Genomic DNA, 13,433 nt, shown 5'->3' on the forward strand with positions numbered 1-13,433 from the left:
CCTTTCATAAAAAACTGAAATTATTTTACATGCTGGATTTAGACAATAATGGGTTTTAAGACACCCATCTCTATTATTTTAAATCGGACTAAACTTTCCTAACTTCCGTTTCTGAAAAAGCTAGGTTTCGTCACATATTTATGGGCGGAGCTTGTAATGCCGATTGTGTTGTTTTCGAAACGGATATTGAAACGCTTTAAAAAAGCCTAAATGACTTTGAAGGTTAGTGGACTAATCTTTATTTTGAGTACAAAATCGGAATCAGCATGTCTGATTTACCTAGTAGGCCTAAATACAATAAAAGTTGTTCGTGACAGTTATGTTTTAATAGATGATACAGTTTTATCAGCTTATGTATTTACATTAACTGATATCACAATCTACGGTATCTTTTACAGGAACTAAAATTTCCGTTACAAACATTTGCGCACATAATTTTATTCTGTAAGCAAACTGAGCAAAGCAATGAATTTAAACAAACTACAAGACTTAAAACTATCCCAATGACTAGAAATGTTTCAATTAATAATACAAAAATCAGCTTGCATAAAAAATCAAATGACAGAAAACAAGACTTTCTATAAAAAAACAATGGCAACCCAAAATGCTGGTAGAGATAAAAGAGAGAATGAAAAACCTGTGAACAATGAAGCAAAGAGTAGCGAAATTGACAACTACAAAGAAAGGTACTTTTTAAGTCACCTAAAAGACCACACTGTGGTAACAATGATAGACCTCTGCACAGCGGGGTTCGAATATACACCATGTACATGTTTGCATTTGCTTGTGTAACTATTTGGGTACTTACTAATGTACACCCATTTCAGTATTATGTTTGATATTATCCAGATGTATTTGATTGCTATCTACCTTTTCATCCTTACTGTGAAATATGAAGAATGCGGAGCCATACTGAGCAACCGGTGGTGTTGCTTGCAGCGATTGAGGTTGTGCATGAAAGCTCTTACTTATCCCTTGTAAGACAACTCGGACGCCGAACAAACTCACAAGTGGCTGGTCGACACCGACTTTCTCAACACTTTTTATACAAACTAACCATCTGATCTCTTGAAATCTTCTGGTTTTTCGAAATGATATAATGCATAAAAAGCTATTGAAAATTCACTATTTACTATTTTTGATTATAGCCGTGTGATCAAATTTTAAACGAACAAAATGATCCATGAAATTACTATTGAACTTATTGTTTGTTAGTCGTTAGTATGACTAAATTTTCAAGTAAAAGATCAATGAGAATAACGAAAGCAAATTTAATTTTCCTTATCTGTAGAAAAAGTCAGATCAATATTGTAAATCAAGTCTTTTAGGTTAATTCATGTAGCCGTTGTCGCCAGTAAGGCTTACCAAACAACTGAAAAAATAGCACACCTGAAGCAAATGTCATCTGTGACATACAAACAATCCCTCGCATTACACAGCCTCCCGTTATTACGATGACCGACTGGATTCAAACAGCTTCGTTACTAAGCTCCGCCTACTTAATTAGTTAATGACATAGAGCGTGTATGTGATTGCACTTGCGAGCTTATGTGTCAAAAAATAATTAGCGTAACGTAAATGTCAAGGAACTCTGCCGTCATAACGTATCCATTGTTGTACGTTTATACAAAAACAAATCGCTTATAATAACCGTGGCCAGGCTATCAGCAAACCATTCACAGCTAGTATTATGAACGGTTTCCACTGTGCAATAAACTTTTCCATAGTGTAAGTAAAACAAAGGTCAAGTAGCCCTACAACTTTGTATTAAGTCATTATATCTTGTTTTGTTGCTCGCGTGTCAATGGCGTACGTGTCATTTAAACCTCGCCTTGTTACATATGAGCAATCTTTATTGTGGTAATCAATAGTCATATTTTACAATATGTTTTCCACAAGGTACCACGGCAAGTAAACTAACTAAAAAGCGGTGTACGACAAAAAAAAATAAAAACACTTTACTGAAAATTTTAAATCAAGACCTTATGGTCGATTTTAAAAAGTTTACACTGTGCAACTCTGCCTATTTTACTCGTGGGTCTAATATTAGGCACACTATTAATACAGATGCCATAAAGTTCTCATTTTTTAACCTAGTCATGAAGTTTTGATATATATATGGAACAAGCTCAATGGCAGATTTTATTTAACTCTCGATTTTATAAGAATATCTGATCTCTTTTATCGTTATAGTCGCATCTTATCTCTAAAGGCTTATCGGGCCACAAGAGATATTTTATCGAGATAGATAGATAGGACTGTAAAGAAACTATAGTCTAACTAAAAAACTAGTGAATAGTCTAACTAATATAATAATATTAGAACTGAATGCATAAAATATGTAGAACACAAGCTTGAAGATTGATATGAGTATTGTTTAAACAAAAAGTGGACAAATAATAGCTCAGTGAAAATAGTATACAAATATATGACAAGTTTTCTAGTCATAAAAACAAAGTGTAATATGAAATGGTTAAAATAGGTAAGGCTATATGGTGAATGGTATTATTGGTCAGAGGAAAGTAGATGTAGTTTGAGTTTTGTTTTAAAAGATTGCAGAGGAAGAGTTCTTAAATGAGTGCAGAGATTATTAAATGAATTTTGCAGGTTGCTGTTGAGTTTGTTGTGGCTTATGGCACTAGGTAATTTGAATCTGTTTCTGGTTTTGTGACTATGGTTTACGGTTTGAAAGCTATAGCTGAGATATTTAGGGCAGTTATCGTGGAGTATTGAATGAGCAGCGAGGCAGGTGAAGTAATGTGATAGCTTACGTAAGGGAAGAACACCGGTAGTGCTTGTTATTAAGTTGGTAGATGGTAAGTGCTGGTTTTTATGGGGTATGTTTAGGTCTTTGCATATAAGTCGTAAAGTTTTTTTTGTAAAATAAATAGTGTGTTGGTATATTTTACAGGTGTTGTAGGGTAAAACACATGCAGGCCATATATAAGATAGGAATGGATAAAATTATAGTGATATAGTCTGGCAGTATCAAAGTTCATAAGATGACGAATGTTATAAAATAAACGTAGGTTAGATGATATTTTATTTGAAATGAATGAGATGTGGTCTAGCCATGATAAAACGTCGTTGATGATGAAGCCAAGTAGTTTAGAAGTAGATTGTCTTGTTAGGGTACTGTCAAATATAGAAATTGTCAGAGGGAAATTCAATGGTGGATTTACTAAGATATTGTGAGATTTTGAAATTGTTGCTGTACCTTTTCATCACATTTGCTTGCAGTGCTGGACCATCGTTGTCATTGTTTGCTTATCGTTCATGCGGTGTTATTTTTGGTATATTTTTGTAAGGTATATTGTTATATTGCTCGGGGGAGCGATTAAGCACTCACCGTTGACTCAAGATCACAAGAGGCCTTTGTCAGCTTTGTCTCCAGTCACTATATATCCATGGGGGTCACGTGTCTCCTAGGCGTTTAAGCCGCAGCCTAATAGCCGACTAAGCCGTAGATTCTAGTAGCTATAACTTCTAGTAGTCTATTTAGCCCAGGGGTTCCCAACCTTTTTTACTATGTTCCCCCTCAGACATGTTCAGAAATTTGAATTCCTCCACACATACTTCATGGCTAAAAACAAAGACTAATACAAATTATAATGAGACTTTATTGTACATTTGCAAACACATAACAAAATATTTTTATACAACATGTAACTATGTAATTATTGAGAATTCTGTTGCCGCTCATTCGCGCACAGTACTTCAACGTGAGGCTTTGTTTTGGACAGAGCACAGCGCTGATCATTTTGTACGATCAATTGATCACAAGTTTTAGACTGAATGGGAAGTACGTGTAATGTTGAGAAGCCTGACTCGCACAGTTATGTAGTCACAAATGGCAGCAGTTTGTGGAGTTCAATTTTCACTACCTTGGGATAACATGCGGTCATTGTTGGCTAAAAGTCAGCAATGGACGTTATTCCAAATGAAAGTTTTGCAGCCGACTCAAGTTTCAACTCTAGAAACTTTTTCTGACAGTCATCTGGTACCATGTTGACTTCACACTGAAATGGATGGTCAGATCCAAGTCTTCGCTAGGTATTTTAGGGAAATATCTTTTGGACTCTGTGTGAAGGTGTTCTAGATGTTCTGCAATCTCGTCCTGCATTTCAGGAGGAAGATCCAAGTTGCCACTGTCCAGCAAGTTGTCTAAGCTTTAAACATTGCAAAGTTTCCACAGCAGACTTTCCTCTTCTAGCTCATCAGCTTTGCTTGAAAAGCATTCAGCTGGTTGATAAATATGATCATGTCAGTATTAGGACCCTGCATCTTCAGATTTAGTTAATTAAACTGCTCAAAAATATCTACTAGATATGCAATCTGAATAATCCAGTTGTTGTCTGTGAGATGCTTATGGAAACTCTCTTTTCCCTGTTGCTCGGTAAACAATATCAGTTCATTTCGGAGGCTGTAAACTCGAGCTGTGACATTACCTCGTGATAACCAATGAACATGTGTGTGATACAAAAGTGTTTGGTGCTCAACATCCATGTCTTTGCAAAGTACCTTAAATAGCCTTGTGTGCAGTGCATTGCTCTTCATGTAGTTAATTAATTCGATTACCTCCTGTAAGACAATGGAAAGAGATGAAGGAAGGGTTCTAACTGCCAATGCATGCCGGTGCAGCATACAGTGAGTGCCCTCTACATTAAGTGAAACTTTTTTACAAGAGCTTGAAAGCCTGATTTTGTGCCTAGCATAGCTGGTGCCCCATCTGTACAACAGCTAATAACATTTTCCCATTTTAGATCTACTTCATCAAAAAAGTTGGAGACAACATTAAAAATGTCTTTAGCTTTGGTTGTGGTTTCCAGAGGTACACGAAACAGAAATTCCTTTTTTATTTCTTCGTTGTGTACATAGCGGGCATACACCATTAACTGTGAGCATGAAGCTACATCAGTTGACTCATCCAACTGAATAGCAAAGAGCCCAAATGGAGATAACATTATCTGCTGGACAACCTGATCTTTAATGTCATCGACCATGCTGCAATTTCTTCTCTGCACTGTGTTATTAGACAATGACACTGCAGCCAGCTTCTTCTCAGCCTCCTTTCCCAATATAGGTTTAGCCATCATCAGTGTACATGGCTTTAATAAATCTTCTCCAATGGTATGGGGTTTTTTCTGATTAGCGATTTCATATGCTACCTTGTACGGAGGCTTCCAGTAGTTTGGAGTTTCATTCATGAAAAGCCCCAATTGTGTCTAGCCTCATCTGCTTGAGCGGTTTTCCATGTCGCTCAAAGAAGTTTTGTTCCTTTGCTGAGGAGAGATGATGCTTCAATTTGTTAGGTCGTATTGAATCATTGCCCAATACTTTTATGCATCACATACATTTGGCTTTTCTTCACCCTTGCTAACTAGACATTGAAATAAATATTGCATGTAGCTTGCATCATATTTTTGTTTCTTGCTAGTACTCATTCTGTAATGAAAGATATTATTAGTTCAATATTTAAGCCGCATTTTAACATGAAATCTGTAGTAAGAACAATATTACACACTGTATTACATCCCAAATACACAAATGCAAATTATATAATATATACCGTAAGTTCTCGTGCTCAAGTCGCGTGGCTAAGGCCATTCTTTTAAAACCTATGTGGAGCTCAGGGCGGCTTCTCGATAAATGCGGTCTCTGCTCAGTTGCCGCACTATAACCATAGAAGCGCATTCATAATAAACTTTTATGTATGGGGTCTTGGCAACCTACTTGTTTATTTTCAAGAACATGTTTAAGGAATACTTTACACTAAAGAAGAATGTATCGCCCAAGTCGAGATGAATTATTAGTGAATTATCAATGAAGATTTTGTTTAGTTTGAATTCATGACACTCAAATTCTTGGGTGTTTTTTCGGTATTTTTTAAAAGTAAATTTAAATTCCAAACGAAATTTTTATCTATGAAGATGATGAGGTATGTTTAGCTCACCACAGTCATAGATTATTAACACCTTTTCATTCTTGACCGGCATCTTTTCATAAAGATGAAGCCCTCTAACAGTGCAATAATGATCTAGCTGAGACATGGCAAGTGAGTTCTTGATGCAAGGGTTCAGGAATTTTAATTTGAACATGGAAGTGAACGAAAATTCTTTTCACATGCACTGATGTAGCCTGTTTTCTTATTCAAAAGGACACAAGTATAGCGAAACCCGTCTCAACACTCGCTCCCGAAGGAGTCATGATGACAAAACTTCAGTCGTTAGCCGCGTGTTCTGTGAGCATATGGGGCTTGTTGGTAAGGGCGGCTAGATACCACTGACAGCTTATTTGAGAGTTATTTTTCCGTCATGAGTCATCTGTTTGTGAGCATAAGCCCACGGCTTGAGCATGAGGACTTATGGTACTGACCTGATGAAAATCAGAATGTACTGTACTGCAGCTTCCCTGTTGACTGTAGAGTAATTACTGTTATTAACATCCACTATTACTTGGTACAAGCAGCCAATAAAAATGCAGCACTACTAAACATCATACTACAGGAGTTCCCAACCATAGGGGAATTCCCCTGGTTGCCTTATCGTACTACAGTGCACCCTCGAGATACGATGTTAATCCGTTCCAAGATTGGCATCGTATGGTGAAAAAATTGTATGTCCGGGTATAGAAACCATTGTAATTATACAAAGAAAAAAAAGAAGGTAAAAATCGTCCAAATTTTTATAAAAATGCGGTACATATTGAAATTTAGTAACAAAATGGTATGTTAACTTTAGTAACTATAGTTACATACAGTAGCTACATTATATTAAGAGCACCTAGTGATTATAATCTGCAATACTGTAAAACGCAAAATTACGTATAATCTGTTTACCAAATGCAGATTGTACAGTAAGAAGTTCTTACCTTCAAAATGTACACATAACATAAGCATTGAATTCACTTCGAATAAGTTTGGCTTGCAAAACTTACACTTTAAACTGAGTTTTAGTATGTATTTTGAACTATTTTACTGAATTTCAACTGTTTATCACAAAGTTTTATCATTCATAAGTTTCTGCCTTCACTTTCATTATAAAATTTAGCATGTTTGGTTGAGACATTTTTTTTAACCAAAATTAATAAGAAAGGCCGAGCGATGCAGTTATCGAAAGCGGCCTCTCACACGCCTGACCATTTAATGGTTACCGACAAAAATGAGATTTTATTTACTATGCAGGACATACATACCTTTGGAGTAACTTGACTCTAGCTGGCACATACAGCAAATGAAGCAGAAATGAGGGAAAAACGTATCAATGCTAATTATGTTGCTGTACACTTGAAGATTAATTTAATATTTAATGAAATGGAATTTTTAGCAGTCTAAAGAAGTTGTCTAGTCCTGTCCAATTTTTCTCCTAGTTTAAAAAAAAACTGCTAACTAGCTAACTCTTGTAGAAGGATCCAGAGAGAGTGCTACAGTATTTTTTTTGTATGAAATGTGCACAAGAATCAATGTAGCCATACGTACAAAGTTTGTACGTATTTATACCGTAGAGGACAGGGCTTTAACAAGTTTCAGAAAGTAAAGTGGATGCGTCAACTATCTTGAGTAGTTAGATATATGAGTTACATACATATGATGAATTGTATTCACGTAGGAGATAACAAGCCTACCTGCAAAGACATGGTTAAACAAGGAAATAAAACATAAAATCAGAAGTAAACAAATAAAATGAATAAAATATGAAAAACCTGTCACACAAGAGATAAAATATTATACATGCATTGTTTTAATATACCAGTCCATATAACTAAATTAATCACTTGAAATATTTCTGCCGATGTGGGGTTTGCTGTATCTTCTACTTCCTCGTCCTTGCTAAATGTTTGCTCATTTAGAATGCTGGTCGAGTGCATGGCCTTCTAACTCCTTTGAATCTTCAGTCGTAAGCTCCTTCCTGTGCTTGCTTTAATGGAGTTCTTGTTTTGATAATAATTGCAAATGCTGATTGGCTACGATCATATTTATAGTTTATAGTTCATATATCATAGTTTATAGTAAAATATATTATAACGCTGCAAATGAATATTTGCCCACGCGGAATGATGCCGTGAGAGAAGACGATCATCGTGTCTCTTCTAAACGTTCTGAAAATGTATTCGGCAAACTATATTTTGGTGTCTTTTTTATTTCGCCATGCGTTATGAGCACACCGACCGCCAAATTTTAACACGGGCAAAACTTCTTTCAAAATCGTATGGTGAAATAAAACTCGTATAGCGAGGTAAAGATCTCACAATATTCGACTTCGTAAGGTGAAAGAATCGTATATCAGGGTAATCATATCTCGAGGGTACACTGTATAAGCAAAGCATTCATGCCTGGATGTAGCTGAACATGTCAGCATGGCAGTTGTAACTGCCCTCCCAAAATTAGGAATGAAGTTCCGAACAGATGTATAGATGCATTTGTTGTGGTATATTTACATCTTAAGACCGTGAAATTAGGTTTTTTAAACTTGATTAACATATGACATTTAGCTAATAAAACATAATGTTAAATGTTGACAAGAATTGCAGAAACTAAAGACATAGATAAACAGCATTAATCTAAAAAATAAAGGAATACGTATAGATAGACATACCTTTTCACTCCTTTCCAGGAGAGAGTTAGGTATACAATCAGTTTTATTTCTTTTTAGTTATTAAGAAGTCTACACTTTCTGAGAGTATAATATGAAATGAATGAGACAACGGTTGCTTGAAATTTATATAAAATTGGAGGGAAATAATCGTATAGCAAATAGTGACAACATAAGAGCAGCAGTGATTTCATTTATTTCTATTACTTTGTGGGGCAAAACTAAAAACAGCTATTTTTAAAGGTAGGAGGATGCTGAAGAGTGGTGAATCTTACCAAGGTAAACAATTAGAGCAGCTTGTGGTTGTCCATTTGAATAAGAATCGGCAGCGATAAGACTTTGGACTTGATTGCAGACTGGTTTGCACTTGTGGTTATATCATTACGTTTATGGATTGGCAGCTAGCTGATAATAAACAAGTTGACCAGAATTTACGTTATAAAATTTCACAATTATTATTCAAAAACATTACAGCAGTTGATTAGTCTTACTTATGGTGGAAAGTGGAAATGGTTAGAGGAAGGCACTCGAGCTTACACTAAAGGGTACCAACAAAACTCTAAAAAGTCAAACACCTCTTTGTTCCACCCTGTATGTTCAAAATTCCCCCCAGGGGGCAATTCCCTCTTGGTTGGGAACCCCTGATTTAGCTGTGGCTCTTTATTGCTGAACATGTTACGGTATGAATATATAACATGCTCTTTTTTTCTCAAGACTACACTGCCTAATCCAAAATACAAACTTTGATTCCAATACACTCAAATTCACCCAAGTGCAACCACAATCAGCAGAACAAATAATCTCTCAAGAAGAGAGTTAAATTCAATGACGCGGGGTTATCAAGCCAAGCAGGTTAGTTAGTCACAAAAGCTTCAAATCATAGTTACCGTATCGAAGATGAGATAAAAATCTTTCTACTCACCCAATATTCTGTTTAATTACTCGTCTTTCCTTCAGTTATCGCAAATTTAACAGTTTTACTCGCAACCCAGTCCGTCTCAATCTATCTCATCTTCATTTACCCAAATCACCTTCATACTGACAATATCCCCATACCAATTGGCCTTCTCAGGTTTCGCCTCCATTACCACCGGGTTATCTGAAACTTTTGGCTCGGAACCAGCAAGCTGGTCGTCATTTCCACTCTAAACTTTTGACTCAGAACCAGCGAACTGGTCGTTGTTGCCACTCTGAACTTCTAGCTCGGAACCAGCGAGCTGGTCGTCATTGCCACTCTTTCCAGAGCTTTCAGGTTGGACCTCCTTTTTGGGTTCCTCAACCTTACTCTTCTCAAAACTAGCATCTCTGCTAGGGACTACTCTCACAACGGAGGTTTCAGATTGGATCTCCTCTTTGGATTCCTCAACCTTACTCTCCTTTCCGGTAATCGTTACAGAACTCGCGTCCCTTGCACCCCTCCTTTGAGCCCTCTTTTGCTTTACAGCAGACAAGTGCAACAGAGCCTCTCTATACTCCTCACTCTTAATCTCCTCCTCCAACTCTCTTATGTCTTTCTTTATAGCAGACAATGCGTGCTTGTACTGCTCCTCTACTTGCCTCCTCTTATGCAACATCATAGCTTTCCTCTGCCTGATGGTAGTCTCAGTCGAAACATACTCTGTCTCCATCTGTTCTGCAAAACTATCCATCTTAGCAACAAAGGGTAAACTCGAACTAGGCTTCTTCAACTTAGAGTCCGGTCCCCTATTGTTACCCTCCTCCACCCTACGCTTAATACCCGCTGCAATATCTCTATAGGAAGACCCACAAAAATTACAACCTTCAAGTCCATGGTCTAACTTCCCACGAAATCTACACAATGTCTTTTTGAAACCTACAGCCTAATGTCCTTGAACTTTACATTTATAACAAATGAATCCAGGACACTGAGCAGCCTAATGGTCTTTAATGCTTTTGCAGACAACACACTTAATGTTACCTGGCTTACCGTACACTTCTTTCTTACCTTCGCCCTCATTCTTACCCGACTCGCTCACCTTCTGCTTACTAAACACCGTGTTACCCTCCGAATCCTTCGTCACCTTCACACCCCACCCCTGCCTCTACTTACACGGCTGCTCTCGGCACCACCACCTCCCGGCGAATCGCCAGCACTATTCATAAGTGATAGTCCAGTGAGAAGTAAGATTTGTCAGATATCAATCTGAAACTATAACAAAAACATTTATAATATTCCATATCGTATTTCTTAGGTGGTTTACTAACTCGACCTGAGATAGTGACGGCAGGTCTTCTACTAAGAGGCACAATTCCATTTCTAGAATTTCTTCTAGGCAAACATTACTATTTTCTAGAACAAGTCTATTCTCAACAACAGAAGTCTCCTCCTCGTGTTCACCGATGTCGGGAGTTTCCTCCACGTGCTCAGCCACACCAGGTGTTTCCTGCCCTTGTTCAAGAAGCTCTAAATCAGGGATCATGTTCTCCTGACTTTCAGATAAACCGTTGGCATTTTCTACTACTTCAGAGTTGTCATTTTTTTAGGAGTAGCTACCCAAGGGAAGACAATATCATCAGAAGAGTCAGACGATTTATTTTCGTCATCAGATTTCAACAAAAACAAATGTTTTCTATTTCTGCGTATTTCACTCATGCCTACATTGACCCAGTAACTTTCAGGAGATTTATCCTTTCTCAAAACTATACCTTTTGAACCTACATCAGTAGAGGCTTTTGCATAAACCATTTGGCCAGCTTTTAACTGGTCTAACTTAGAAACTATATTTTTTATCCCAATGTTTCCTAATTTTGTTTTTGCGGCTAACTTCATTTTCTTCAAACAGTTCATAGTCTTCATCACTTTCTAATGGGAAGCTCAAGTTTGATCTAATAGCTTGACTAAAAATCAGATCACTTGGCGTATATCCTGAAGCCAAATGTGTAGTCCTATATGCAGACAAAGCCACATCTTTATCTCGAATTTTCTCCCATAATCCTTTAACAATTTTACGGCACTTTTTGCTAAACCATTAGAACAAGGATACCGTGGGCTACTAGTAGTTAGAATGAAACCCATTTTCTCTCAAAAGTTTTTAAATTGTTTACTAGCATGACAAGTTCCATTATCAAACCTGATAACGTTGGGTATACCAAATCGAGAAAACAGATACTTGAGTACTCGAATTATCTCTCTAGCAGTTTGAGATTCTATATGCAGACATTCTATCCACTTTGAATAATAGTCTATAGCTATCAGATAATATTCGTTATCAAACATAAGTATATCCGAACCTATCACCATAGGCTGGTGTTTGACTTTACTATGCATAATGCAAACATTACATCTATTTATATAATCTGCAATTTCCTTACTATAACCAGACAACCAAAAATGGCACTGAGCTCGTCTACGACGTTTCATTATGCCCTGATGACTTTCATGACAAATTTCTAAATACTTTAGTCCTAATGACTTAGGAATATACAGCCTAGAGTCATATAACAATATATTATTATAACTACTTAATCTCTCTCGATCCATATAAACCTATCAGTTCTTTATGAAAATCATCCAATTCAGATTGCCAACCAGATTAAAAATACTCTATACACTTGAGAGCGTCTGAATCTTTACTAACCTCTTCTCTTAGTTTCTCTTCTTTAACATCCCCATATTCAGAAGAGCAAACTATCAAGTTGACATAAGCTTCTAGCTTATTACAAACAGTTTTACTTACCTCATCACAAACAGCCCCACTGTTCGGACGGCTAAGCAAATCAGCAATAAACATATATTTTCCAGGAGTGTGAAAAATGTCATAATCATATTTCATTAGTCTTAACTTAAAACGTTGTCCTCTTACAGGTAGCTTAGACAAATCCTTTTCACCTAAAATTGCAATTAAAGGCTTGTAGTCAGTTTCTATTTCAAATTTTCTACCAACTAAATATTAATCAAACTTCTCACATGCCCATACCGTAGCTAAAGCTTCCTTTTCAACTATGGCATATCTACTGTCAGTTTCAGTCAGTTTCCTAGAAGCATATTCTACAGGTTGCCACGCATCTTCTTCGTTATACTGTAACAAAACTGTGCCTAGTGCATTTCTACTAGCATCGGCAGAAACTCTATGTTTAGCATTTATTTCAAAAGTACATAATACTGGACTATTAGAAATTTCTTTTTTAACAGTTTATAAAGCTTCTTGTTGGTCAGGACCCCAACACCATTTCGATTTACTACCCGCTACTCCATAAATAGCAGTACATTAACCAGCTAACCTTTTATTAAACTTCATCAAATAATTAACCATTCCAGTAAATCTCCTGGCCTCTTTGCTCCTTGGAGGCTTCACTTCAACTATAGCTTTTATTTTACTTGGGTCTGGTTTAATACCAGAACTGCTAACCAAATGTCTTAAAAACTTTACCTCGGTACATCCAAATTCGCATTTTTCTTTTCTCAAAGTCATTCCAGACTTCTCAATTCTATTTAAAACTTTATGTAACTGTTGCCAATGTTTGGTTACAGTTTTTTGTAAACTATAATGTCATCCATCAAACGTACAATTCCATCTAAACCTTTCAATATATTTTCCATTTCTTTCTGAAAAAATTCAGGGGATGAAGACATTCCAAAAGGCATACTCTTAAAGCAAAATCTACCCCATGGGGTTACAAAAATCGCCAATTCCTTGCATTTCTTATCAAGTCTAACTTGCCAAAATCCAGAGTTAGCATCTAGTTTGGAAAACATAACTCCTTTTGCCAATTTACTCAACATATCTGATATCCTAGGTAAAGGATATACTTCCCTCCTAACACATTTATTCAAATTGGTCAAATTTACACACATTCTAATCTTACCACCTTGTTTTAGAG

At 36.5% G+C, this 13,433-nt stretch overlaps 1 protein-coding gene across 1 annotated transcript; it reads right to left on the reverse strand.

Annotated features, from left to right (window-relative positions):
* Positions 1–4,658: 4,658 nt before the first annotated feature.
* On the reverse strand, positions 4,659–5,093 carry LOC137410089 (protein FAM200C-like). The gene has a single exon (XM_068095671.1). It carries the CDS (start codon positions 5,091–5,093, stop codon positions 4,659–4,661), a length of 435 nt encoding a protein of 144 aa, XP_067951772.1.
* Between the last annotated feature and the right edge of the window lie 8,340 nt (positions 5,094–13,433).

Source organism: Watersipora subatra, unplaced genomic scaffold (assembly GCF_963576615.1).
Source record: "Watersipora subatra unplaced genomic scaffold, tzWatSuba1.1 SCAFFOLD_90, whole genome shotgun sequence".
Lineage (NCBI taxonomy): Eukaryota > Metazoa > Bryozoa > Gymnolaemata > Cheilostomatida > Watersiporidae > Watersipora > Watersipora subatra.

Coding starts and splice junctions, on each gene's coding strand:
- LOC137410089 (XM_068095671.1), bottom strand. CDS start 5,093: ATGGCTAAACCTATATTGGGAAAGGAGGCTGAGAAGAAGCTGGCTGCA.